A 27,386-nucleotide genomic window follows, 5' to 3' on the forward strand; every position below is an offset into this window, starting at 1 on the left:
TACCTACAATATTAAAGTATATTCTTTTATGCTATGTAATATGCCTAGTTAGCAAATATTTTGTGTCTTGCTAGAAAAATTTTCTGTGCTTTATGCTGACTTATCAGGTCCTTAATCAAGCAAGCATAGGGCTCCTCATAAAAAAAACTACAGTTATTTAAAATTGTGTTACTTTCTATGTTTGTTTATAAATGTTTTACCGTCACTTCGGTTAAATAAGTAACCAGGTATTATTTCTCAAGCACCAACAATCCTATCTTAAGTGTTTCCACTAACAATTATTTGAAGATTTGTCTTTCCCAAATCAGATCCTATGTGTAGAAAATAATAAAATAAAACTTTCAGTGTAATTTTTTTTTTTTAAATTTGAGACAGGGTCTCACTGTCACCCAGGCTAGAGTGCAGTGGCATGATCTCAGTTCACTGCAACCTCCACCTCCCAGGCTCAAGCAATCCTTCCACCTCAGCCTCCTAAGTAGCTGGGACCACAGGTGTGCGCTACCACGTCCAGCTAACTTTTACATATTTTTGTAGAAATAGGGTTTCAACATGTTGCCTAGGCTGGTCTCAAACTCCTGAGCTCAAGCAATCCTCCCACCTTGGCCTCCCAAAGTGCTGGGGTCAGTGTATTTTTAATACCAAAAACTATCTCTGAGATATCCCAAAACATCCTTGGCAAAATCACAAAGACGTGTTTTCTCCTTTTTAGAGAAATGTTGGAAATAATTAAGTTTAATATTTTGTTATTAATGAATTTCGTGAGAAAAGTTATCTACCAGAAGACATGTTCAGTGTTCCCTAGGTTAAAGTTGTATGGGTAAAATGCTATTACTATAAATATTCTAGTTATTGTATGATTAATAGAAAACTCCTAGAGATTTGTCAATGTCCTCATTATCCATAACGTTTCTGAGTCCTGACAGAACTCTGCCAGATTTTAGGAAACAGAAGTTTAGTGTTTTCAGTCTTTTTTTTTTTTTTAAATCTCCTACAGGAAGAAGTGTTTTCAGTCTTAATTTCAGTTATTATCTAAAATACTGGCCAGGTGCAGTGGCTTACATCTGCAATCCCAACGTTTTGGGAGGCTGAGGCAGGAGGATCACTTGAGCCCAGGAGTTAGAGACCAGCCTGGGGAACATTACAAGACCCTATCTCTACCCCGCCCCCTGCAAAAAATTAAAATAAAATAAAAAATAAATTAAACGAAATAAATAAGCTGGGCATGGTGATGCATGCTTACAGTCCCAGCTACCTGAGAAGCTAAAACAGGAGGATCGCTTGAGCCCAGGAGGTTGAGGCTGCCGTGAGCTATGACAGAGCCACTGCACTCCAGCCTGGGCAACAGAGCAAGACCTTGTCTAAAATAAATAAATAAATAAATAAATAAATAAATAAATAATAAAAATTGAAAATGTTTACTTGGTAACAACCTTACTTTTAACATTTGAATCCAGCACCTTCTAGGTCAGTGGAGTTTTATAAAAATATAGATGTATAGGACTGGAGTTTTATAAAAATATAGATGTATAGGACTTATTCCAGACCCACTGAATCTCTTTATTTGATATCCTTAGTATATTCTTGGTATGTTTTTGGTGTCTGTATAATACCACAAGAATATTATAAGTTATACATAAAGATTTTTCCCTCTCTAAAAATTATGTTTATCTATGTTTTCTAGATCAGATGTAACCTTCACTGTCTTATTTGCAATAATCTCTTACAGTTTGCTATAAGTTTTTGGACTGGCCTTATTATTCTCATTTTACATGTGACAAAAACAACTTAATTTCCTTGTTAGTTGCATTATTCTTATGATATGAGACTCTGTCACATGCAGAGAGATTCTGTTTTCTGCTGAGGCCTGTCTGAAGGCTCTACAATCAACTAGAAGCCAGAGTCTGTGTCTTCAACAAAGAAGGGTTGTCTCAGAGCTCCATGGAAAAGGACTGCGGCAGGTATTTTAAAACTACTGACACATCAAGGAATAGACAGGCTTCCAATAGCATTGCTTGGACAACTGGACAACTTCCAGATCATTCCAGTGGAATGAGTCAGAATTTCCAGAACTTTTTTTAGTTAAGAAGCCGACTACTAACGTAAGATCCAGTGAAATGAGAATTAGGTACACAGAACTGTATGAACTATAAGAAATGATTATAGTAATTTGTTTGAAATATTATTTTAATGTCCATTTTCTAATATGCAAGGGAGCCAGTTGTATTCCTTGTTAGGCTATCTATAACTCTTAACAATTAAGTAGACTTTGCTCTTGTAAAATGAAACATTCCTAAATCACATCTGATTCTCACTGACCCTCCCCTAACCCAGAACTAAGAACGTCTTACCGAGTCTCCTTACAGTTCAAGGCAATATGGTTATTTGAATAGGGCTAACAAGAATCTGTTCTCCTTTTGACCAGAATATAATTGTAAAAAATGGTTGTCCAACAAAGAGCTTGACTGAAAGGTCACATTTGAGAATCATGCTTATTTGATCAGGTATAACAAACCACTTTTAAGGAACTATGGTTGACTTTATGGAGCCAATACTTACAAAACCTTCCTGGGAAAACTGGCCTGGTATCTGGCTTTACAGGGTCCAGACTTACAGATGGTAAGGAAGGTCACTTCCTGGAAGGCCCAGGACCCTTAGGAATTCACCCAAATTTATAGTTATTACAAGTGAAATGTGGTATTTCTTAGGCTTGCCTTCCTGGCCTCGAAATACAAATAATAGAGGCCTTTAAAAGTCCAATCTGAGATTCTTTATAAAAATTAACAGCAAAGTAAATTTAAGAAGGCCTTATGGTAAATTAATATTCTGGCCACACTATGCAAATAATCAGGCCAAACCCAATGAGACCACCCTTGTTTTGTGAACAAAAACGTTTCAGATTATTTTAGATGAAAAGGTAGGAGATTATCAAAAAAAAAATTGGAAAAAGTTAAAAAAGAAAAAAAGGTTACTAGATATTTCCAATAAAAAACTATGCATATTGTTTAGAGAATACTCTTCTAGTTTGTCTTTTATTGTCTTTGAGCTACTTTACAACTCTGTAAGTTATAGGTAGGTAACTGACGTTATGTGAAATAATTTCTTTTTTTTTTTTTTTTGAAACGGTCTCTCTCTGTCACCCAGGGTGGAGTACAGTGGCACAATCACGGCTCACTGCAGGCTCAACCTTCCCACTTCAGCCCCCTAAGTAGCTAGGACTACAGGCAGTCACCACCATACCTGGCTAATTTTTTTTAAAAAACTTTTGCAGAGACAGGGTCTCACTACATTGCCCAGGCTGGGCTCAAACTCCTGGGCTCAAGTGATCTTCCTGCCTCAGCCTCCCAAAGTGCTGGGATTACAGGTGTGAGCTAGTACATCCAGTGCACAAAATAATGTTTGTCTATAGACATGCTGATCAATTCTGTACAGTGAAGGTGCAACTGACTTCCCTTCTCTCCATGGAAAAACTCAATTTTATAATAAATAATACATTTATTTCAACACTACACATACACATACCACATATCACTTAGTGGTTCTTTTACTTCTTTGAACTGGCTAATATATCTGCCAGATTTCCTTACTAACAATCAGTTAAATATTTAACACGTGCCTATTTTTTAAAAATAAATAGCTTTACACATATTTCAAAATGTGTTATTATGCAACTATATTTCTAGAGGTAGGAGGATAAAGCATTTATTTTATTTTACAATTTGGTAACTCTATTTTAAATGATTAAACGTGTATACCTCTATTTGTATTCTTGTGCCAGACCATACCAATGTTTGGAATAAGCTCAAATGACTGCCAATTTGTGTTAAACTCTATAGTAGGCTCTGGGATCAGCATATTGTACCGCACAACATGGTCCTGACCTCACGGAGCTTACCATCTGCTATGGACTAAACTGTGTCTCCCCAAAATTCATGTTAAAGCTTTCACCCCCAATCTGACTATATTTCCATATAGGTTCTTTAGGAAGTAATTAAGGTTAAATGAGGTCATAGAGGTGGCTCTAATCCTATAGGACTGTTGGGCTTGAAAATGAAGGAAAAAATAAGGAAGGAGGGAGAAGGAAGAAGAAAAAGAAGAAGAGACAGATCTATGCCCCTATCCTCAGGCTGGTGTACCACATAAAGGCCATGTGAGCACACAGCAAGAAGGCCACTCTCTGCAAGCCAGGAAGAGAGGTTTACCAGAAACTTAGCATGTTGTCACCTTCTTGGACTACTAGTAGTTTGCATAATTGTGAGAAAATAAATTTTTGTTATTTAAGCATGTGGTATTTTGTTACAGCAGCCTGAGCTAATACTTACATACTACACAACAGGAAAAGGCAGACAAATAGTTCTTTATTTACAACTGATGTAAGAGCTATGAAGAAAAAGTAGAGGCTTTATTGAAAGTATGTTCTGGGAAACCCAACTTAGTCTACAGACAGCAAGGTTTCGGTGAGGTCAGGAACGCCTTTCATAAGGAAGTGAGGTATAAGCTGGGACTTGAAAGGTGCGTAGGAACTAGACTGGTATAGATGGAAAAAGAACATTCCAGCTGGGCACGGGGGCTCATGCCTGTAATCCCAGCACTTTTGGGAGGCCGAGGCAGGCGGATCACGAGGTCAAAAGATTGAGACCATCATGGCCAACATGGTGAAACCCTAAAAATATAAAAATTAGCTCGGCGTGGTGGAGCGCACCTGTAGTCCCAGCTACTTGGGAGGCTGAGGCAGAAAAATTGCTTAATCACCTGAGGTTGGGAGTTCGAGACCAGCCTGACCAATGTGGTGAAACCCTGGCTCTACTAAAAATAAAAAAAAAATTAGCTGGGTGTCATGGCGTGCACCTGTAGTCCCAGCTACTCAGGAGGCTGAGACAGGAGAATTGCTTGAACCCAGGAGGCGGAGGTTGCAGTGAGCCAAGATTGCATCACTGTACTCCAGCCTGGCAACAGAGTGAGATTCTGTCTCAAAAAAACAAAACAAAACGAAACAAAACAAAAATCCCAGGCACAGAGAACATATTGTGTAAAACATGGAGAAAAATACAGCAACCACACTGTATAGATAGTCAGGTGTGATCCTAAGAGTAAGAAAAAATTCACCAAAGGCCAGGTGCAGAGGCTCACACCTGTAATCTCAGCACCTCGGAAGGCCGAGGAAGGCAGGTAGTTTTAGCCCAGGAGTTCGAGACCAGCCAGGGCAACATGGCAAAACCCCATCTCTACAAGAAGTACAAAAATTAGCTGGGTGTGGCGGCGTGCCCCTGTGGTCCCAGCTACTTGGGAGACTGAGGTGCGAGTACCACCTGAGCCCAGGAAGGCTGGGGCTGCACTGAGCCGTGATCGCACCACTGTACTCCAACCTGGGTGACAAAGTGAGATTCTGTTTCAAAAAAAAAAAAAAAATTCACCAAAAAAGTTTAAATTAGTATCTAATAATGAAATCCGCATTTTAAAAAGCTTTTCCTGGCTATTGTATGATAGGTAGACTGAGGGTGAGCAATGCCAGATAAAGAAAGGCCAGTTAGGAGGTTATGGCAGTAGCAGAGGCAACAGATTACAATGGCTGGGACTATCTGGACAAACCAGTGGTAGTATAAAGAAAGAGAGAACACCAGCCGGGCACGGTGGCTCAGGCCTGTAATCCCAGCACTTGGGAGGCCGAGGTGGATGGATGATGAGGTCAGATTGAGACCATCCTGGCTAACGTGGTGAAACCCCGTCTCTACTAAAAATACAAAAAATTAGCCAGGCGTGGTGCACACATCTGTAGTACCAGCTACTCGGGAGGCTGAGGCGGAAGAATCACTTGAACCTGGGAGGCGGAGGTTGCAGTGAGGCTAGATTGTGCCATTGCACTCCAGCCTGGGCGAGAGAGCAAGACTCCATCTCAAAAAAAAAAAAAAAGGCCGCGCACGGTGGCTCACGCCTGTAATCCCAGCACTTTGGGAGGCCGAGGCGGGTGGATCACAAGTTCAGCAGATCGAGACCATCCTGGCTAACACAGTGATACCCGGTCTCTACTAAAAATACAAAAAATTAGCCGGGCGCGGTGGCGGGGGCCTGTAGTCCCAGCTACTCAGGAGGCTGAAGTGGGAGAATGGTGTGAACCCGGGAGGCGGAGCTTGCAGTGAGCCCAGATGGCGCCACTGTACTCCAGCTTGGACCACAGAGCGAGACTCAGTCTCAAAAAAATAAAATAAAATAAAAATAAAGACAGAACACCAAGAGATATTTGAGAGGTATAACAGAAAAGACTTGTGAGTGTAAGTAAGAGCATGGCAACAAAAATAACTAAATTTTCTATCTTGAGGAAGCAGTACCATTTAATAAGCTAGAGTATAAGAGAGGACCTGATTTTTGAGAAAGACAATGACTCAGATTCATAAATGCTGCAGTTCAGATGTCTCTGAAATATTCAGTCACATTATGGTGAATGGACAGTTATAAGATGTAGCGATATAAATGTGGGGATAATGAGCATGACAACTATTCTCAACATACAGTAACAAAAACAGGTTCTCAAGGATTTTCAGATCCCACCTACACAGGTAAAGCTCGCCAACAACTACGTCCATTTTTTAACAACAAAATGGTTCCCTGTAGGGATATGAGTGATGACTATGGCTACTTCCCTCCCAGCCTCTGCTATGTCCTGCCTTCCCATTGGACACTTAGAGAATCTATATGAAATTACTTCCCATATAAGACCAACTTTTAAAAGACAGGGTCTTAAATGTAACACAAAGCTATCACTCTGGGCTTCAGAGTCTTGAAAGATTGCAAAATTTCCTGATTTTCAAAGCCCCACAGAAAACCTAAAGCCCTATATCAGACACCACTGATACCTCAACAAAGGGTTTATTATGTGTATGCAGCAGGTGGTATCTCTTTTTAGCACATTTTCCAGAAGCATTGATCCAGGCATCAAGTTGCATCAGAATGGGAAAGTACATGACGCTGTCAGTTTCACAGGAACAAAGTTTGACACATCACATCCCTGGGGCCCAGGAACTCCTCCCTGCCCACTATGCAGTGCCTATCACTGCAGACACCAGACATTAACTTTCATCCAATATCTGGTATCTAAGTCCACTGCCCAAATGAATAAGCTGACAAAATAAAAGGTTAACTATCCCCAAGGGCTCTAAAGACTACAAGCCAGCAATGCCAATAATATCAACACACACATATACACATACCCCATGATGAATGCAACCAACAGCTACCTCTCCACTCCTACAGTCTGTTATCTCAATTGACTGCTCATAGCCTCTAAGAAATAAAGCAGGACATTTCATGAAATATGAGGAAAATTATCTTAAGCCTAATGGGTATTAGAAAAGCTTTACTTTCAGGGTAACTGGAGACACAAGCATTATTTACATTAAGCTCCCAAATGCAGGGTCTAGGTACTGGTGCTGAAATTCACAAACAAAATAAACAGTCGCCAGGCATTGTGGTTCATGCCTGTAATCTAAGCACTTTGGGAAGCCAAGGTAGGCAGATAGCTTGAGCTCAGGAGTTCCAAACCAGCCTGAGTAACATAGTGAAACCCCATCTCTACAAAAAATACAAAAATTAGCCAGATGTGGTGGCAGGTGCCTGTGGTCCCAGCCACTCAGGAGGCTGTGATGGGAAGATCTCCTGAGGCCAGGGAGGACCAGGCTGCAGTGAGCTGAGACTGCGCCACTGCACTCCAGCCTAGGCTACAGAATGAGACCCTGTCACAAAAACAAACAAAATAACAACAACAGCAAAAGAAACAATCCTATTTGAAAGGAATCATCAAAAAGAGGCCCCCACTATAGCATTGGGCAAGAAAAGCCATTCAGAGCTACTTCAATTATGAAAAAGTGAAATATAAAACCCTTCTAGCCTGGGTAAACAGATACAAGTAACTTTAGAACTTCAAAATCTTCTTTTCACAGATATTGTACTTTGAACAAAGTTATCAACTCCCTTAGGTCTGATATTCTAAACTACATTTTAATGCATTAAAAAAATACCCAGATGGGTTTAAATATGAAATAGCTTTCTAAAAATGAAAATGATTTAGTTTCAGGAAGCTACATCTAAAATAAATGGTATGAGCCAGGCCAAAAGAACTTTCATAACCACCTTGCCCCAATAAAGCCCTTATCGTGGCAGGCATAGATGATGTTTGCATTTTGCGTATTGGAACGTAACAGCTCTCTTCCCTAATTTGACCAATGTCACTATAAATTGTGTGTGTGTGTGTGTGTGTGTACTTATAGATACATATATAAATATGTATACAATATATAAATATATATGTACACTTATATAAGTATATAAATATATATAATATATACATATATATTTATGGATCTATCTCTATCTCAGTATCACTCATTCCAGACTCCTGTTCTCTGCTCAAATGTTGCCTTAATGAGAAAATTCCTGGACAATCCAAAATTTTTTGATTTTTAAAATTTTTCTGTAGAGACAGGGTCTCACTATCTTGCCCAGGCTGTTCTCAAACTCCTGGACTCAAGCGATCCTCCTGCCTCAGTCTCTCAAAGTGCTCGGATTACAGGTGTGAACCACCACACCCAGCCTAGACAATTCAATTTAAAATTTAAAATTTAAACCCTCACCCCCACAGAAACACACATCCTCCTCTCTGATATTTGGCTTTATTTTTCTTCATAGCAGTAAGTACCATATGGCATATCATACATGTTTTTGTCTCTCTTAAGTAGAATGGAAACTCCATGAGCACAGGGACCTTGTCTGCTTTATTCACTACTGTATCTCCAGTATCTAGAATAGTGACTACACGTAACTGGAACTAAAATAATATAGTATGATGGATGCATGGATGGAAAGATTTGAGCAAATGACAAAGTGAATGGAGGCAAAAAGACAAAAATATAGTAACTGATTTTACCAAAAAACATCTAGTAAGTAATAGTGCCGTGACTGAAACCCACATCTGCCTGACTTGCAAACCCAAGCTGTTAATTTTTATGCTATACTTCCACTTACCAATTTGGAGACTTTGGAGGAATTACTTGTTGAGTGGAAGAATGTGTATTTTGTATAATGCCAAGTTGTCACATAAGTCTAGAAACTCATATTTGAGTTCCTGTCCATTTTAATGCAACTAACATATTACGTGGAAAGCACAGCAATTGAAAGCCTCAAAAATTAATTAACAAAAACGCTCTCTCAAAGGACAAGAACACCAAACTAGAGGCAAATTCTAAATTTCTCTATGTCCATGAAGGATATGTCAGAGGAAACGGGCCTTTATAACCTGGAATGAGCACACCATAGGATTCGCTCTTGGGAGAACCATTCTAAGAAAGGCAAACAGGGACACAAATATAATGTCCCCTCCTTCTGACCAAGACTTAAATGACAATTATAGAAACTTTAAAAATTTTCCAGATCAGGCTATGAGGACGAGAAACAGTGGAGCAAATGGTAAGTCACTCATTTTATTAACATCAGTTTTTCCACACAACAAATTTTGTAGTAATTAAACTTATTCAAATATTTGTTTTGTGGTTCTTACCTGTTTTCTTTACTACAAATGCTAAGCAGTACTTTGCCTCCTACTGCACACTCCCTACAAAGACTTGCCCAGCTCTGTGTACAAGAGGTACCATGGAACTTTAATTGTTTGGGGAGATGACTAAGCATAGAGATCAGGTAGCCAATCCCTTCATTTTACAAGTATGGCAATTCAGGTCCAGAAGTGGGAGCTCCTGTTTTAAAGCCACACATAATTTGTTAGTGGCAAAGCCTATATTAGTACCCATGTTTCCTTGCTTCCTTCCAGAACAAAACTTTTTCGACTCCTCTAATATTAGAGATAAGAAAGGATATTGTTTATATTAAAGAACTGAAGAACTTCTGGCTTACTTAAGTGTAAGCTCTTCAAAAGAGAAGAATTTATCTAATTGAATCTTAACAGCCTCAGAACTTAGATCACTCTACCCAGCACAGAGTAGGCTTTTTTATTTATTTATTTATTTATTTATTTATTTATTTATTTATTTATTGACGGTGCATCACTCTGTCGCCCAGGCTGGAGTGCAGTGGCATGATCTCAGCTCACTGCAACCTCCATCTCCTGGATTCAAGCAATTCTCCTGTCTCAGCCCCCTGAGTAACTGGGACTACAGGCGCACACCATGACGCCCGGCTAATTTTTATTTTTATTTTTAGTAGAGACAGGGTTTTACCATATTGGTCAGGCTGGTCTCGAACTACTGACCTCAGGTGATCCACCTACCTCAGCCTCCCAAAGTGCTGGGACTATAGGTGTGAGCCACCGCACCTGACCCAGAGTAGATATTACTGTGTATTTACTGAGTGATCAATTGTTTAAATGTGAGTTACTTTATCAAAAAAGAGGAGAGAAAATCTATTTCTGATCCTTATTAATTAAACGTTTTTAAGGCAGTTAGAGTACGCCTAACTTTAGATATCACTAAAATGACCAAAAAATTATTCTGGTATAAAATAAAAATAAGAATACTCCTCCTTCTCCTTCTTCCCAGCAACTCCATTCATTAAGGACACACATTTCTGCAAGAAGCTACCTGTCTCAGGCCTTAATTTATTTCACTTAATACTAAGAAAAGGCAAATCTCAGGCAGTTTTCAAATAGAAGCAACCAAAAAAAAGCGGGGGGGGGGGGGGGGGGGGCGCAGAAATAGTAGAAAAATGACCAAGTACAAATATTTCCTGACTACGATGCTGAAAAGCTACTCCTTTTCAGTTATGCATACCTATTTGGTGTCTCATTCCTCTAAGAGTCCTGGTAGAGCCCTTGCCATTCACAGAAGACTCAGGACACTTGTGAAGCTAGACTGAATATCCACTGCTAGAAACTGAATTTAAAATTTAAAATGTGCCTCTTAAATAATAGAATTCATCCAAATTTAACCCATTAAGAATTCTAAAACTAATATATATTAAAATTAAACTATAAGTAATAAAGCACTATACATATATTAAGTGATCCTTCTAACAGGCTTAGTAAGAAGAAAACACAGGTAACATTATCTTCATTTTATAGATAAGGCAACTGAGGTTTAAGAAGATAAAGTGATTTGTCTAGGTTTACAAAGCTAGTTAAATGGCATGGTCAAGACTGAACCTTATGAGTTTTCTGACTCAAGTCTCTTCATATCAAACCAAAATAAGTTTTCGTAAACAGCCCAAAAGGCTTCACAAAAACCTCAGAGGAAAATTTAATCACTAGAGCATTTTTCACAAAACAAAATCCTAAAATGGACAGTAACAGAAAGAATTACTACGTGTTTCATTTAAACATTTAAAAATTGCATATGATGTGTATGTAAAGTATACTTAATAAATATGAATGCTGTTGTGATCTCCTCCTTAATTACATCTCTTTTTTTGTTAAGGAAAAGTTTAAAAGCCATTGTTTTATCACAGCTCTATTTCCTTAGGGTTCCCCAGATGTGACTTTACTAGTAAATAATGGTAAATATGAGTATGTTTTAGGTATATACAGTACAGGTTTTTGGGCCCCAACACAGAGATTTTAATGCATTAAGTTCACACTCTGCACTTTAACAAACATTCCAGGAGATTCTGATTGGCCAAATTTCTAATACTGCCCCAACAGAATTCCTATAGGAAAAGCAGTCCAAGAGAATTTAAGAAATTAAAATCCAGGGACAAAGACTATTTATTAATCTCCCCTAACCCTGAAGCCAGAAAAAAACCAAACAGGTTGGGAACCTATTCCATTCAACATAGTCTCCAAACTTAGCTGGCCTTGCCTCAACTTATCAGAAAAGTTGGTCTTCTCATACCATGTTACGGGATAGATGTAAATGCAAAGGGTTTCCATTTTAATATTCCTACTTCCTTAGCTTGAGTCTACGAAAACTCAGTAAATCCCAAAGCACAAGTATAAGACTGTGATGAATATTTAAGTTGTAACTTTCCCAGAATGCTATGTAGAAACTGAGATGGAAGAGGTTTGGAGGTCGGGAGGAATGGGGAAGAGGGGAAGATCTGACCTAGTGGGAGAAGTCAGTTGGCCTGCTGGCTTCCCTAGCTCAGATAGGAGTACACAGAAAGAAATTGTGTACTGAGCGGGATTCCTCCACATGATAGTGGGAAATGTTCCCAAGAGGGGTTCCTAAGTAGGAGATCATAATCATAATGGTAATAATCATCTACTTACAAGCTGCCTCTTCTTGGAAGGCTCAACTCCTTCTGAAAAACAAAACATATGCAAGTTAGAAATAAGAACCCATCTGAGTCCTGTTGGTCTACCTAAATGTCCTAGGAAATTCACAGCATTATCTTAATAATGGAAAAGGCCACATATTTCTAAATAATAACTTTTTCTTTGTCTTTTAAATTTTATTTTTTATTTTTTTTTTTGAGACGGAGTCTCATTTTGTCTCCCAGGCTGGAGTGCAGTGGCGCAATCTCGGCTCACTGCAAGCTCCACCTCCCAGGTTCACGCCTTTCTCCTGTCTCAGCCTCCTGAGTAGCTGGGACTACAGGCACCCGCCACCACGCCTGGCTAACTTTTTTTTTTTTTTTTTTTTTGTATTTTTAGTAGAGACGGGGTTTCACCGTGTTAGCCAGGATGGTCTCGATCTCCTGACCTCGTGATCCGCCCGCCTCGGCCTCCCAAAGTACTGGGATTACAGGTGTGAGCCACCATGCCCAGCCTGTCTCTTAAATTTTTGTGAAATAAAAGGACTCAGGCAAACTATTACTTCTTTATCCTTCCCTCCTAAAAGGAATGTCTCATAGAATACATGCAACATTCTTCCCACTAGATGGAACCATCTCCCCAGTGTAGATTACAGGCACTCTAGGCCAGCCATTAACTGCTGCTGAATTGAAAAGGGCATTAGTGGCAAGCATACAGAAGGAATGAAATAGGATTAGGGACAGTGGGTGATAATTAGAAAATATTTTAGACAAATAAAGTAGTATAGTTAATAATATAACAAAGAGATGACTTCACACACCACTGGCATAAGAAATGACCTTTACGATAACAGTTGGGGCCCCTGTGACTTGCTTTCCAAGTGTATCAAGTCCCACCTCCCACCAGTCCTAAATTAACAACTATTCTTAATTTTTTAAATATTTTCCATACGTGTTTTTGGATTTGTAAAAAATTAGTAGTATTGTTTTACATGTTTTAAAATTATATATACATGGTATTATATTATATGTATTCTTCTGTTGACATCAGCCAACATTATGAAAACTGGGAGATTCACCCATGTGGATATATTTCACTTTAGTTCACTGATCTTCAGACAGTGGTCCAGTCTATGAATATACCAATATTTATTTATCTATCCTCTAGTAAATGGAAATTTAATTTTCTTTCCATCTTTTTCTTCTCCATCAAAACAATACTCTTGTAAACATTCTTGTAGTTGTTTCCTAGTGCGCATGTAGAAAAAGTTTCTTGGATGTTGAACTACTGAGTCATAAAGTACTGGATATTCCAAATTGCTCTCCAAAACAACTGTCCATGTAAGAAATATATCCCTGATACACAGTCATGAATATATGTGCTTATATTTTCTTCTAAACATTTTATAGATTTGCTTTTCTCTTTTCTTTTTTTTTTTTTTGAGATGGAGTCTCACGCTATCACCCAGGCTGGCCGATCCCGGTTCACTGCAACCTCCACTTCCTGGGTTCAAGCGATTCTACTGCCTCAGCCTCCTGGGTAGCTGGGATTACAGGCATGCACCACCATGCCCAGCTAATTTTTTTGTATTTTTAGTAGAGACAGGGTTTCTCCATGTTGGCCAGGCTGGTCTCAAACTCCTGACCTCAAGTGATCCTCCCACCTTGGTCTCCCACAGTGCTGAGATTACAGGTGTGAGCCATCACGCCCAGCCGGTTTACTTTTCACAATAAGTTTAATATGCCTTATTTTTGTAAAATTCACTTCTTTTATAAAATTATTTTTGCTAAAATTCAGTATTTGATTGCAATTCTTTTGTGTGTTTTTCTAGGTAAATTTACAAACATTCAACTGTACAAATCTTAAATTACTTAATCTTATGTATGCCAATTGATAAGTCTGGTAAGTACATATACTCAGATAACCTAAATCTCTATCAAAATATAGAACATGTCCATCAATCCAGAAAGTTCCACCATGTCCTTTCTTCGTAAATCCCCAAACAAAAACCACTATCTTCCTACCCCAAGCAAATATTATTCTCATTATGTCACCACAGATTACTTTTACTTCCTCAAAACTTCATATGAATGGAACTATACAAATATAAACCTTTTTACATAGGCTTCTTCAACTCAGCATAGTATTTGTGAGATTTATCCATGTTGTTGCAGGTAACAATAGCAATATGAATAATATACCCCAGTTAATTTATCGTTTCTCCAATTCCATTTTTCAGCTATTAACATTCCTATAACATGTCTTTTGACAAGCTATATTTCACTTCTCATGGGTAAATCCCTAAAAGTGCAGAATTACTCAGTTAAAGGGTAGATATATATTTAGATTTATAAGAAGCTACCAGACCTTTTTCTAAAGTGATTATACCATGCTACATTCCCATTAACAATGTATGAGAGTTTCAACTGCTTCACATCCTAGCTAATACGTTACGTTCACATTAATAACATAAGAAAGTTCGAACTACTCTACATTCATGCCAATACATGGTATCAGTTTTTTATATTTTAGTCATTTTACATTTTAGCCATTTAGGTGTGTACGGGTATCTCATTGTGGCTTTAATCATTTTCCTGATAACTAACGATGTTGAGTATCTTTTCATGTGCTTATTAACCATCAATATATATTCCTTTGTGAAGTATCTTAAAATTTTTTTACCTTTTTAAAAATTGAGCTATCTTTTTACTATTGAATTATAAGAGCTCTTCATAATCTTCTAAATACAAGTCCTTTGTCATATGTGTTTTGTAAATATGTTCTCATCTGTGGCTTGCCTACTAAAGTTATTGGTGGTGCCTTTTTTTTTTTTTTTTGAGATGGAGTCTCGCTCTGTCACCCAGGCTGGAGCGCAGTGGTGCAATCTCGGCGTGCGGCAACCTCCACCTCCTGGGTTCAAGTGATTTTCCTGCCCCAGCCTCTCGAGTAGCTGGGATTACAGGCACCCATCACCATGCCCAGCTAATTTTTATATTCTTAGTAGAGATGGGTTTCCACCACATTGGTCAAGTTGGTCTAGAACTCCTGACCTCAGGTGATCCACCTGCCTCAACCTCCCAAAGTGTTGGGATTACAGGCGTGAGCCACCATGCCAGGCCAGTGGAGCCTTTTGATGAGTGAAAACTAATTTTGAGGTAGTATGTGAGATGAAATTAAGGTTCATTTTTTTTCATATAGATATCCACTTATTTCAATACCATTTATTGAAAACACTGTCCTTTCCCTAACAATTTTTTTTTTAACCTTTCTGGGCTCTCTATTGCATCCTACTGATCTATTTTTCTGCCCTATGCAAACACCACACTATCATGATTCTGTGGTTTTATATTTAGTCCTAAAGTCAGGTTGTACAGTCCTTTAACTTTGTTATTTTCCAAGATTGCTTTAGATATTCTAGATTCTTGCATTTCTATTTGAATTTTTGAATCCAATTATTAATTTTTACCAAAAAAAAAGCCTGCTGGGATTATACATCAATTTGGAAAGAAGTGATATCTCAAAATATCAAGTCTTATAATACATGAACATAGTACTTCTCCATTTACCGAGTTCTTTAATTACTCTAAGCAATGTTTTATCGTTTTTAACAAAAACACCTTGCACTCCTTTTATTAAGCTCATCCCTAAGTAGATTTTTTAAAGCTATTATAAATAAAAGCTTTTATTTCATTTTCCAATTGCTTGCATGTTTATAGAAATTCAATTAATTTTTATATTGACCATGTATCCTATACTTTGGTAAAATTATTATTAATCATAAATGTTTTGTACATTCCTTAGAATTTTTCTATATAAACAATCATATCTTCTATAATAGGGAGTTTTACTTCTTTCCATTTTCTAGAATTTTCTATAAGATGTTAAATGAAGTGGTAGACATCCTTGTCTTGCTTCTCATCTGATCTCAGAAGAAAAGCATTTAACATTTTGAATATTTAATATTATGTTAGTTATAGGTTTTTCATGGATAACTTTTTATCAAGTTCTCTTCTATTCCTAATTTGTTCATAGTCTTTCTCACAAATGGGCATGGATTATGTCAAATACTTTCTCTGCATCTACTGAAATGCTTACATAGTTTTTCTCTTCTGTTAATGTGGCAAATTACAGTGATTGATTTTCTAAGATTAAACTAATTTTGCATTTCTGAGTTAAAGTCAACTTTTTTTTTTTTTTTTTTTTTTTTTTTTTGAGATAGAGCCTTGCTCCATCACCCAGACCGGAATGCAGTGGTGTGATCTCTGCTCACTGCACCCTCTGCCTCCCAGGTTCAAGTGATTTTCCTGCCTCAGCCTCCCAAGTAACTGGGTTTACAAGCATGTGCCACCATGCCTGGCTAATTTTATATTTTTAGTAGAGACGGGGTTTCACCATGTTAGCCAGGCTGGTCTCAAACTCCTGACCTCAGGTGATCCACCCGCCTTGGCCTCTCAAAGTGCTGGGATTACAGGCGTGAGCCACCGTGCCCAACCTAACTTCAATTTTATCAAATACATTGCTAGATTCTATTTGCTAATATCTTTTTAATGATTTTTGCACCTATTTTCATAAGGGATAATAATCTCTAATTTTCTTATAATTTCTTTGTCAGATTTTTGTATCACAATTATGCCGGTCTCCTAAAACTGACTGAGAACTGTTCCTTACTCCTCTATTTTCTGAAAGAAATTATGTAAGACTGGTGTTATTTCTTCCTTAAATATTAACAGCTTTCACTAATAAAGTATCTAGGCCTAGAAACTTTTATTTAGGATATTTGCCTGTATGTTAATAAGTAAGACTGGCCTATATACTTTCTCGTCTCAAATTGTTCTTGTCCAATTTTGACATCATACTTATACTATCCTCACTGCTAAGGTTTCAATGTTTGTGTCTCATCCAAAATTCACATTGGACTTTAAAATCCAATGTGATAGTATTACGAGGTGGGGCCTGTAGGAGGTGATTAGGTCATGAGGCCTCCTCTCTTGTAAACGGGATTAAGGCCTTCATAAGGCTTTAAGCCAGGCATGGTGATGTGCACCTGTAGTCCCAGCTACTCAGGAGATTGAGGCAGGAGAATCGCTTAAGCCCAGGAGTCTGAGGTCAGCTTGGCCAACAGAGCAAGACCCCATCTCAAAAAAATCAAAATTAAAAGAAAAAAAAGAGGCTTCATACAGCTTTCAGCCCTTTTTGCCTTTCCATCCCCCACCATGTGGAGAAACAGCAAGAAGGCACTCACCACACAAATGCCAGCACCTTGATCTTGGACTTCTCAGACTCCAGGACTGTGAGAAAATAAATGTCTGTTCTTTATAAATGATCCAATCTGTGGTATTTTTTTATAGCAGCACGAACAGACGAAGACACTCATAAAATGTGCTAAGGTAATATATCCTCTTTTTCTACTTTCTGAAACAATCTATATAAAACTGGAAATATTTGTTCTTTGAATCTACATGACACTTCTGACTTCTTGAATAGTTTAAATGGGTAATATGGTAGACTATAGTTCTGGCTAACAATAATAAAATTTCCTAAAATGCATATATGCCCCTCTCTGCATTCCTTTAGAGGCACGGAAGCGCATCCGTGGAAATCCATCCCTTCCGACTTCCTTACACCTATACAAAAGCCTGCAGTTGATGCCCAGGACTCCAGATCAGTACATTCTGTGACAACTAAGGCACAGTGGAACAAGAAGGGCCCAACCACATAAAGGTAGTCCAAGGAGCAATGATTTCTCAATCCTCCTTTTCCCAGGGAATATTCACAGCAAGTTGGGGAGAAAAGCTACACAATCAGGAAACTTGGCTGAGGCAAGAGTACTCCCATTTAGACAGATAACCATAAATTATTTTACTCATAACCTTCCAGCAACTAGGCTGGTAATACCTAGTAATACATTACAATATCAGGTGAAGCCCATTCCATTCAGCCTTCTATGATCTACTCATTATCTCTTGACTCTTCATGTTCTTAATGATCTTCCTGATTAGCATTCTGAACACATTCAAGTCTATTCCAGCTTGAGATAAGGAAATAAATTCCCTTAATAACTACACGTCCCTCTTCAAATACTGCCTTATCAATTTTATTTCCCTTCACAACCACGCTTCTTGAATGAGTTATCTACATCCAATGTCTCTAATTTCTCACTTCCTACTCATTCTTCAACACTCTATAAATATCCCTAGACCTTACCAGCTCATTTAAACCATTCTTGGCACACTGCCAATGTAATGTATAACGCCAGTGTAATGAAGCTTCACTGCATTTTTAGTCCACCTATCTTTTTTGGCTCCACTGCTCAACAGCACCTGATAGTATCATTCACTCTTCTGTCCTGGAAGACTTTTCTTGCCATGAAGCCACATTCTCTTGTTTTTCCTCTTATCCCCGCAAACACACCATTTAAACACCTTTGCAGGCTCATCCTTCATCACCTTAGACCCTTAAATGTGGACTGTCCTTGAAGTTCTGCTTGTACACTCTCCTTTCTCTATATATTTTACAATCTCAAATTTGTATCTCTATCCCAGATCTTTTTGCTGACCTCTATAGTTGTACATACAACTACCTTGTCCTTAATATGTCTAAAACTCAGCTGATCTTTCTACTCAGTCTCGCTCCTTCTCTGTTCACTATTTTGATGATGGTACCACCAAACCCAGGGTCATTCTTCATTTTTCACTTTCTCTCACTCTCTACATCCATTATTCATCAAGCTCGGCCAATTCTACTTCCAAAATATCTATCTTTAATCTGTCAATTCACTTCTACTTCCCCGGGCACAAGCCGCCATCATCCTATAACATCCTCCTAATTGGTCTCCCTTTCATTCAGTTTTGTCCCCCTTGATTAATGTTATATCAATGTAAATATCATATATAGTACCTGTTTTCTGAGTGATAACTGTGGGTATAATGAAATAAATACTGAAGTCAAAAATAACTTTTTTTTTTTTTTTGAGATGAAGTCTCGTTCTGTCACCCAGGCTGGAGTGCAGTGGCGCGATCTTGGCTCACTGCAACCTCCGTCTCCCAGGTTCAAGCAATTCTCCTGCCTCAGCCTCCCAAGTAGCTGGGATTACAGGCATGCGCCACCACGTCTGGCTAATTTTTGTATTTTTAGTAGAGACAGGGTTTCACCATGTTGGTAAGGCTGGTCTCGAACTACTGACCCCAGGTGATCCACCTACCTCAGTCGCCCAAAGTGCTGGGATTACAGGTGTGAGCCACCGTGCCCGGCCAAAAATAACTTTTTAAAATGTGTCCTTTCTTTCTTATAATTCTGCAATGGATAAAGTCTAAAATCCTTTCTGTAGTCTACAGGGCACTACTTGGCTCTGACTGCCTCCCTCCTCAGTATCATTTGCATAATTCTCCGGTCTTATTGGAGTTTTGGACTCAGGCTTGCTGCACTTTCTTTCACCTTCAGGTCTTCACACTTATTGTTCTCCTGGTCTGGATTACTTTTCTTTATCTCTTTTTATACATTCCTGGACTTCAGCTTAAACTTCGTTTCCTCTGGAAAGTTTTTCTACAGTTTCCCCAGCCTCCTTTCATATATTATCCAAATATTCTTTTAATTCCTCAATCATACCTACTTCACTCGTTATTATAATTATTTGCTAAATTATCTGTTTTCTTTGACTGTTAGCTCCAGGAGAGTAGGAATTAGTCTTGCTCTCAACGACATTCCTGGCACCCAGCAGAATACCTAGCCTAGTAGGCAACAAATGAATACTGGATGAATAAATCTATGAATCCATCAAGTAAGTAAATGGTTCATACTATTATTGTTATCATCATTATAAGGCAATTATAAGACAATAGGGTCCTGTCTACCAGTTTGGAGTTGCATTGATGAAAACTATCAATTGCAATAATTTCAGCAAGAAGCTTTACTAGGGGAAGAATATGCTCTATTATCACATATTATTTACTGACAGTCTCCTGGTTGGTAGTTACTCCATGGAGAGTCGGAATGCTTTAAGAAGAGAAAAATATTACCGAGGAAGAAAATCTATGTTAATATCATTTACTATCTAGTCTTAAAAGGAACATTATCTCCTGACCTTGTGATCCACCTGCCTCCGCCCCCCAAAGCGCTGGGATTATAGGCGTGAGCCACCATGCCTGGTCAAGAACACAAAATTTAAAGTCTGGAAAACTAGGCTTCTGTCATGGCTCAAAAACATGTAACTGTGTGACCTGGGATTCCATCTACCTCAAAGGCTTAGATACAGCAGTTGTAAAAGTCAAATAAAGTAACGTAAATGAAAATACTTTAGACCAGTCACAGTGGCTCACACCTGTAATCCCAGCACTTTTGGATGCCAAGGCGAGAGGATTGCTTGAGCTCAGGAGTTCGAGACCAGACTGGGCAACATGGTGAAACCCCATCTCTACAAAAACTACAAAAAATAGCTGGGCATATTGGCATATGCCAGCGGTCCCAGCTACTCAGGGGGCTGAGGTGGGAAGATCACTTGAGCTTGGGAGGCAGAGGCTGCAGCAAGCCAAGATCACACCACTGCACTCCAGCCTGGGCAACAGAGAGAGATTCTGTCTCAAGAAGAAAAAACAAAAACAAACAAACAAAAACCTTTATTCTATAAATAATGTGTTATTCTCATTTGAGTTTGATGAACAGCTTGATGATATTAACAGGATATTTCTACATGGTGTAAAGAAACTAGGACTCAGTCAGAAAAATATGTGAATGCAATTCTGCTACTTACTTCCTTATAAAATCTTGGTCAGTCATTAAACCTTTCTAAACCTCATTATTCTTACCTGTTCACCTGAGATAAAAATACCTACTCTGCCTTTCTCACAAAAGTTATTCCTAGGCTTGAATTTTTTAAATAAACTTAAAAGTTTAAAGTAAGACACTTTGGATTAATAATAAGAAATTGACCAGGTGTGGTGGCTCACACCTGTAATCCCAGCACTTTGGAAGGCTGAGGCAGGAGGATCCCTTGAGCTCAGGAGTTCAAGACCAGCCTGAGCAACACAGTGAGACCTCGTCTCTAATAATAAAGCTCAAAAAAAATTAGCCAGGAGTGGTGGTGCACGCCTGTAGTCCCAACTATTCAGGGGACCGAGGTGGGAGGATCGCTTGAGACCAGAGGTGAAGGTTGCAGTGAGCCAAGATCACACTACTGGACTCCAGCCTGGGTGACAGAGCAAGACCCTGTCTCAAAAAAAAGAAAAAAAAAAAAATAGGAAGAAGAAACTGCATTTTTCTAATCTAACCCACCAGTAGCGAAGCTCTAAAGCTAAGTGATAAGATGCTATTCTCTAAAAACTAACCCCACCCCCAATACTCCATCCCTATCACTCCACCCCAAATATTCAAGGCATATTGTTTTAACAGTCTCCAAAATTTTATTACCATTTGGATCCCTCAAATTGATACATTTTGATACTTTCTGCCAACGATGATATTTCCCAAAGAACTTTAAGTAATGTTTGACTATATTGAACAAAATAAAAGATATTAAACTATATTCTGAAGTTACAAAGAAAGTTATACATACTAAATCCTAGAGAAATAACCAGTCACTCTCTTTCATTGTCCACAAAGCAAACTTCTAAAGGTATTAAATAAAACACGAAATGGTGCCATTCATGGCCAGGCGTGGTGGCTCACGCCTGTAATCCCAGCACTTTGGGAGGCCGAGGCTGGTGGATCACCTGAGGTCGGGAGTTTGAGACCAGCCTGACCAACATGGAGAAACCCCATCTCTTCTAAAAATACGAAAATTAGCAGGGCATGGTAGCGCATGCCTGCAATCACAGCTACTCAGGAGGCTGAGGCAGGAGAATCTCTTGAACCCAGCAAGCGGAGGTTGCGGTGAGCCGAGATTGCCCCATTGCACTCCAGCCTGGGAAGCAAGAGCAAAACTCCGTCTCAAAAAAAAAAAAAAAAAAACCACGAAATGGTGCTATTCCCACAGATGAGGATTCACTGCCTATATGCACTACTCATTATTCACAATGACTAAAGCCATAAAATATTTCCAAAGAAAAGACAAAGGCCAAGTGTCCAAAGGCAGTAACCGCTACCCCCACAAGTAAATATGCAAGCCAGGAGTCACAAGGCTGGTCCTTGTCCTTTATGTCAACAGTCACCAGTGTGGAGATGACTATGGGTCAAAGCTGTCTATGCCTGAGGCAACTCCCTCCCTGGGACTCAGCCTGGCTCATTTGCTATTGAATTCTCACACTATACGTATATTGATCCCCGCTGCAGTAGCAGCACTCTTTCCAGAGAAGGAAATTAACAGACTCTAAGAAACATAACCCAATAATCCACTCCGTTGGAAGTGGATAGAGAATTGGGTTTTGGAGACAATAACTTTTCAACTAACATTTAAAATCAACGAGGCAAGGTGCTGTGGCTCACGCCTGTAATCCCAACACTTTGGGAGGCCATGGCGGGAGGATCACTTGAGCCCAGAGTTTGAGACCAGCCTAGGTAACATAGTGAGAACTCAAGAAAAACAAACAAATCAATGACAAAAAAAAGGTATTCTCTGCCACTAAAATATTATATGTCTCTTGATATAACTCATAATTAAACCCACATAATGTAACTAACATAAATAACACTGCTTGGAGTTAGGGTAGGAGTGGTGAACATTCTAGGGCCTACTCAGAATCCACTGCTGATGACAATACCATTGTCAAAGGACAAAATTACAACAGATTTAGTTTAAAGACCAAACTGACTTTCAGTTTAAAGATCAAACTGACTTTTGTTTGCAATTCTGTAACATCTCATTCTTTAAAATAGAATGCGTGTTCTGCTGAGCTAAGCAGAGGGGGCTGGCTTTCTAAGCAGAAAATGGGTTAAGAAAGCACAAACAGGGAACAAAAAGCAGATTATTCATTACAAAGTGACTCTCCTTATAGAGTTAAAACAGAACTTTCTTATCATGCTAGCTCAGGTAAACTGGGTCACCTCTGGTTACAGTGAATTTCATGGTTTTGTTGTTGTTTTTTAAACTGGCCTGTTTCAGTTCAGTTTGATTACATGGCCAAATAAGTTTGGGGGAAGTAATAAGAGACAAGGAGTGCTTGTAGTGTTCAGGAGAGGGTTAAAGTTTGAATTTGTTCTAACACACCAGTAGAAATATAAAAAGAAAATAAGAAAAAAAACTCTACCAATATTTTTAAAGGGTAAAAAAAAGGGGGGACAGTAAGGCATAGAGATGTAGGACATGGAATACAAAAAATAATATGGCAGAAACAAGTCCAAATATATCATTAATCATAATAAATGTACACAGACAAACTTTTCATTACAAACAGGAATTTTTTTTTTTTAAAAGAAAACCTACTGTATGCCATTTGCAAGAGATATACCAAAAGCAAACTGATATGAAAAGGTTGAAATAAAGGGACAGTTGGTTTCTGGAAAAACTAACAACAACAACAAAAATCTTCCAGAATTTTTGTTGTTGTTATTTTAATTTTTTTTGAGATACGGTCTTGCTGTCACCCAGGCTGGAGTACAGGGGCACAATCATGGCTCATGGCAGCATCGACCTCCTAGGCTCAAACGATCCTCCCACTTTAGTTTCCCAAATAGCTGGAACTACAGGTGTGCACCGCCACGCCTGGCTACTTAAATTTTTTTTTTTTTTTTAATTTGTACAGACATCTCACCATGTTGCCCAAGCTGGTCTCCAGCTCCTGGGCTCAAGTGATTCACCCACCTGGCACTCTCAAAGTGCTGGGATTATAGGCATGAGCCACTGTACTCGGCATTCCACTGATACTTGATAATGAACAAAAAGAGTCTTAATACCCAATATTAGAAATACAAAGAGAAACAGAAGAACAAATCAGCAAAGGTTTAAAAGAAAAAAAATTATATATATATATAAACAAATTGATCTCAATAAATAACAAAATAAACAAAATGTACAAACTCTTAAAAACATATACCTTACCAAAATTACCTCAAGATGAAAAGTAGGAAACTTACATTATATACATGAGCATTTTAAAAAACTGAATCATACATTATTCCTGAGTTGGGTTTACCAACAAAATGTGAATGTGGTTATACAATAAAAAATTCACAAATGTTATATACCTCAAATAAATTGAGAAAAAATAAAACAATATCAGATGGTATAGAAAGGCATGGCAAACAGGTATACAAAGAATCAAAAGCTGGGCACAGTAGCTCATGCCTGTAATCCCAGCACTTTGGGAGGCCAAGATGGGCAGATCACCTCAGGTCAGGAATTCGAGACTAGCCTGGCCAACATGGCAAAAGCCTGTCTCTACTAAAAATACAAAAATTAGCCAGGCGTGGTGGCAGGAACTTGTGATCCCAACTACTCAGGAGGCTGAGGCTGGAGAATCGCTTGAACCCAGGAGGCGGAGGTTGCAGTGAGCCAAGATTGCACCATTGCACTCTAGCCTGGGTGACAAGAGCAAAACTCTGTCTCAAAAACAAACAAACAAACAAACAAAAGAATCACAGGAACAGAGATCTTCAAGACTTTAGAAAAAGGAAAGGGAGAGAGCTAAAAAAAGGTGGAGGTCTTTACATTGAGACATAAATGGTGCAAACTCAAATGCTTTAATGAGCCAGTAAGATAATATACTGTACTTTATCAAATCTGAAAAACTATCAATTGCAAAAGATACTGTTATTTTTTGTAACAGTAAGAAACATTTTTTAAAATGCAAAACAAAAATAAGCCTGGCCAATTAACGTATAACATACCATCAAGAGTAACACCGCTATTTCAAAGCTGTTATAAAGTAAAAAGATGTGAGCCTTAGAATAGATGAAATTCAGTAAATATATAAAGCAGCAGAGGATAAAACAAAAGGGGACTGATAGAGACTATGTTGGTTGATTTTTCTTTAAATCTCCAAAGGTGGCTAAATAAAATATATCTACAGGAAACAGCCACCAGACCACCAATTTGTGATCTAGATTTACACAGAGAACACCAGAATTTAATTCAGAGGTGATCAAGGGATGTAACTGTAAATCACTGTAAGATTTCTGAATCAAACAGTTCCCTCTACAGAATACATGGCATCTACAGGAATGTATTGTTAACACAGACTCCAGATAGCCAAGGAACTCTAAAGATCTGAGGCTGGACTGATTATCCTTGTCTACAAAGATACTGGAGTTACCCATAATGACTATAATATTTGAAAATTAGGTACTCAGGTTTTAACTGCATGGGGATTATCAGAAGGTTGATAGGTAGAAAAGGAGGATAAAACCACTCAGGAATGGGGGGAACGTCAGAAAAAAATGACTATGAAAAAAACAAACAAATGTACAAGACTGGTGTAGCTGCAACATAGAATAGGAATACATGAGTCAGGGCAAAGAAGAGGGACAAGAGTGAGATAAATTCCTTAACCTTCAAAGCCATCTAATTTACTGACTTGATGAAAATATCTTAGTGGTACTAAAAACTGAAGAGTACAAACTGAAATGTTTCCTTTATTAAGCTTCCCACAGAAAAGAACAAGGAAATGTAGAACAACAGAAGCAAATAATTAGGTTACATTTTTATCCATGTCATCAGCCTTTTTAAAATGAAATTTCAAGAAGAAATTGAATGTTTGAAATCTACCTGGTTCTTGAAGATTTTGTTTTTAAGGACTAAAAATTAGCTGAACCACATTTTGTAAGATGACCATAATTTATGACAGTCATAATTTGCAAAATAAAAAAAGTCCCAAGAAGGCTTTCTCAATAATAATGCTTCCCAGTATGCATTATGTTGTCATATATCCTCCAAAATAATTAAGTACCCGTAAACAATGACACTCTAAGTACTCTCGTGTTTGAACAGCAAAGGCAAAAAGCAAGCAGGGGGTTGGGGGGGGTGCATAAAAATACTATACAATTTAGTTTTTGCCTGAAGGCAATAATTTTATCAGCACAACAAATATTTTCAATTCAGAACCTGGGAAACTGCACTGTCTATACAATGAAGACAGATTACTATATGTGCCTTATGGGCAAATAATGTGGAAATTATGGCACTAAGAGAGTTGATAACAAAAATTTGCTTATGGTGGCTAGTCCCTGACCTTTCAAAGTTAAAATCATCCCCCATAAAGTTGATTGGGAAACAGGGCAAGTATAAAAGCACCTCCTTCAATTCACAAGGAACTTCAATCTCAAATGTCTCTCCATGTGTAAATGCTTCAAAAGTAGATGTAAGATGAAAGCCAATTTTTACCACAAAAAAGACCCAACTTGAACAGCTTTTCAAGCAAAACAGTGTCAACTCCTACACCGACAGAGGCTCCTCTAGTGTAAAGAAAAGATGCTCACACATAATCTCCCAGATGTCCTTTTACCATTAAGATGTAGGGATGTTGTAGTGTGTGACTGTGCAGACTGAAACTGCTACAGTTCTTTTTCTAACACATAGGAAGCAAGCTTGAGAATGAGGCCAAAACACAGAGGAAGGCAAAAGAGCAATGAAGCTGAGCAAAGACACCAGATTACCCAACTCTGAAACCCATCCAACCTCTGGACTTCATTGTTGTGAGTCAATACATTTACCTAACATTTAAACCACTCAGAGTCAAAATTTCTGTTACTTGTAGTTCAGAGTACCCTAACCTATACATCTAGCCTGGCCATACACCTACTTGTCTGTCCTTGAGGAAGCTACTGAGCTTCACATGTCTGTAAAAATGGCCAATAAGAAAGTCCTCCACATCGTCCACTGCTATCACCCCTCCAATCTGTTATTATTTCTTGCTTTTTTTGACCACAACAGTCTCATAATTGGTCTTTTTGCTGCAGCCCTTGCCTCCACTGTCTACTCTCAATATACCAGTGGAGTACAGAAATGAAATGAAATTTGGCTATGGTTATATGACTAGAACATGGCAGAACTGTAATTTGAACAAAATAGACAAGGTCTTTGCTGTCACGGAACTTCTAAATGCACTATTTACTATTCTGCTACCTCCCAAGAAACTCTGCAGAAAAACCTGGAGGTATCAAAGTAGGCTGTGTCTTAGCTGATCTTCTGGAAAAGTTTCAGGAAATCTATTTCACCAGAAAGCAATTAGTGAGGCCAAATATTTATTTGGATTTTCACCTTCAAATCTGAGGTTACCCAGTAGATTACCTGTACCACCAGGCACACTTTACCTTTGTGTGTTTATTTATATAAATC

General features: G+C 38.4%; 1 protein-coding gene and 1 long non-coding RNA gene across 9 annotated transcripts in view; one reads left to right on the plus strand and one right to left on the minus strand.

Annotated features, from left to right (window-relative positions):
• The window catches only part of MAST2 (microtubule associated serine/threonine kinase 2), a 240,300-nt gene that overhangs the window by 149,337 nt on the left and 63,577 nt on the right, over positions 1 to 27,386 (minus strand). For all 7 annotated transcript variants that reach the window (XM_055347842.2, XM_019017688.4, XM_055347839.2 and 4 more), the window contains exon 4: positions 12,200 to 12,231. In XM_055347842.2, the coding sequence (XP_055203817.2) occupies positions 12,200 to 12,231 (32 nt within the window). The remainder of the gene's footprint in view (positions 1 to 12,199; positions 12,232 to 27,386) is intronic.
• On the plus strand, positions 1,826 to 26,748 carry LOC109024481 (uncharacterized). 2 transcript variants are annotated; one of them, XR_002003985.2, is made up of 4 exons: positions 1,826 to 1,958; positions 17,759 to 17,905; positions 19,847 to 19,961; positions 26,628 to 26,748. It is a non-coding gene; the product is annotated as an uncharacterized lncRNA (long non-coding RNA). The 2 variants fall into 2 exon arrangements; XR_010131235.1 differs by lacking the exon at positions 1,826 to 1,958 and adding an exon at positions 14,018 to 14,086.

Source organism: Gorilla gorilla, chromosome 1, assembly GCF_029281585.2.
Source record: "Gorilla gorilla gorilla isolate KB3781 chromosome 1, NHGRI_mGorGor1-v2.1_pri, whole genome shotgun sequence".
Classification (NCBI taxonomy): Eukaryota; Metazoa; Chordata; class Mammalia; order Primates; family Hominidae; genus Gorilla; species Gorilla gorilla.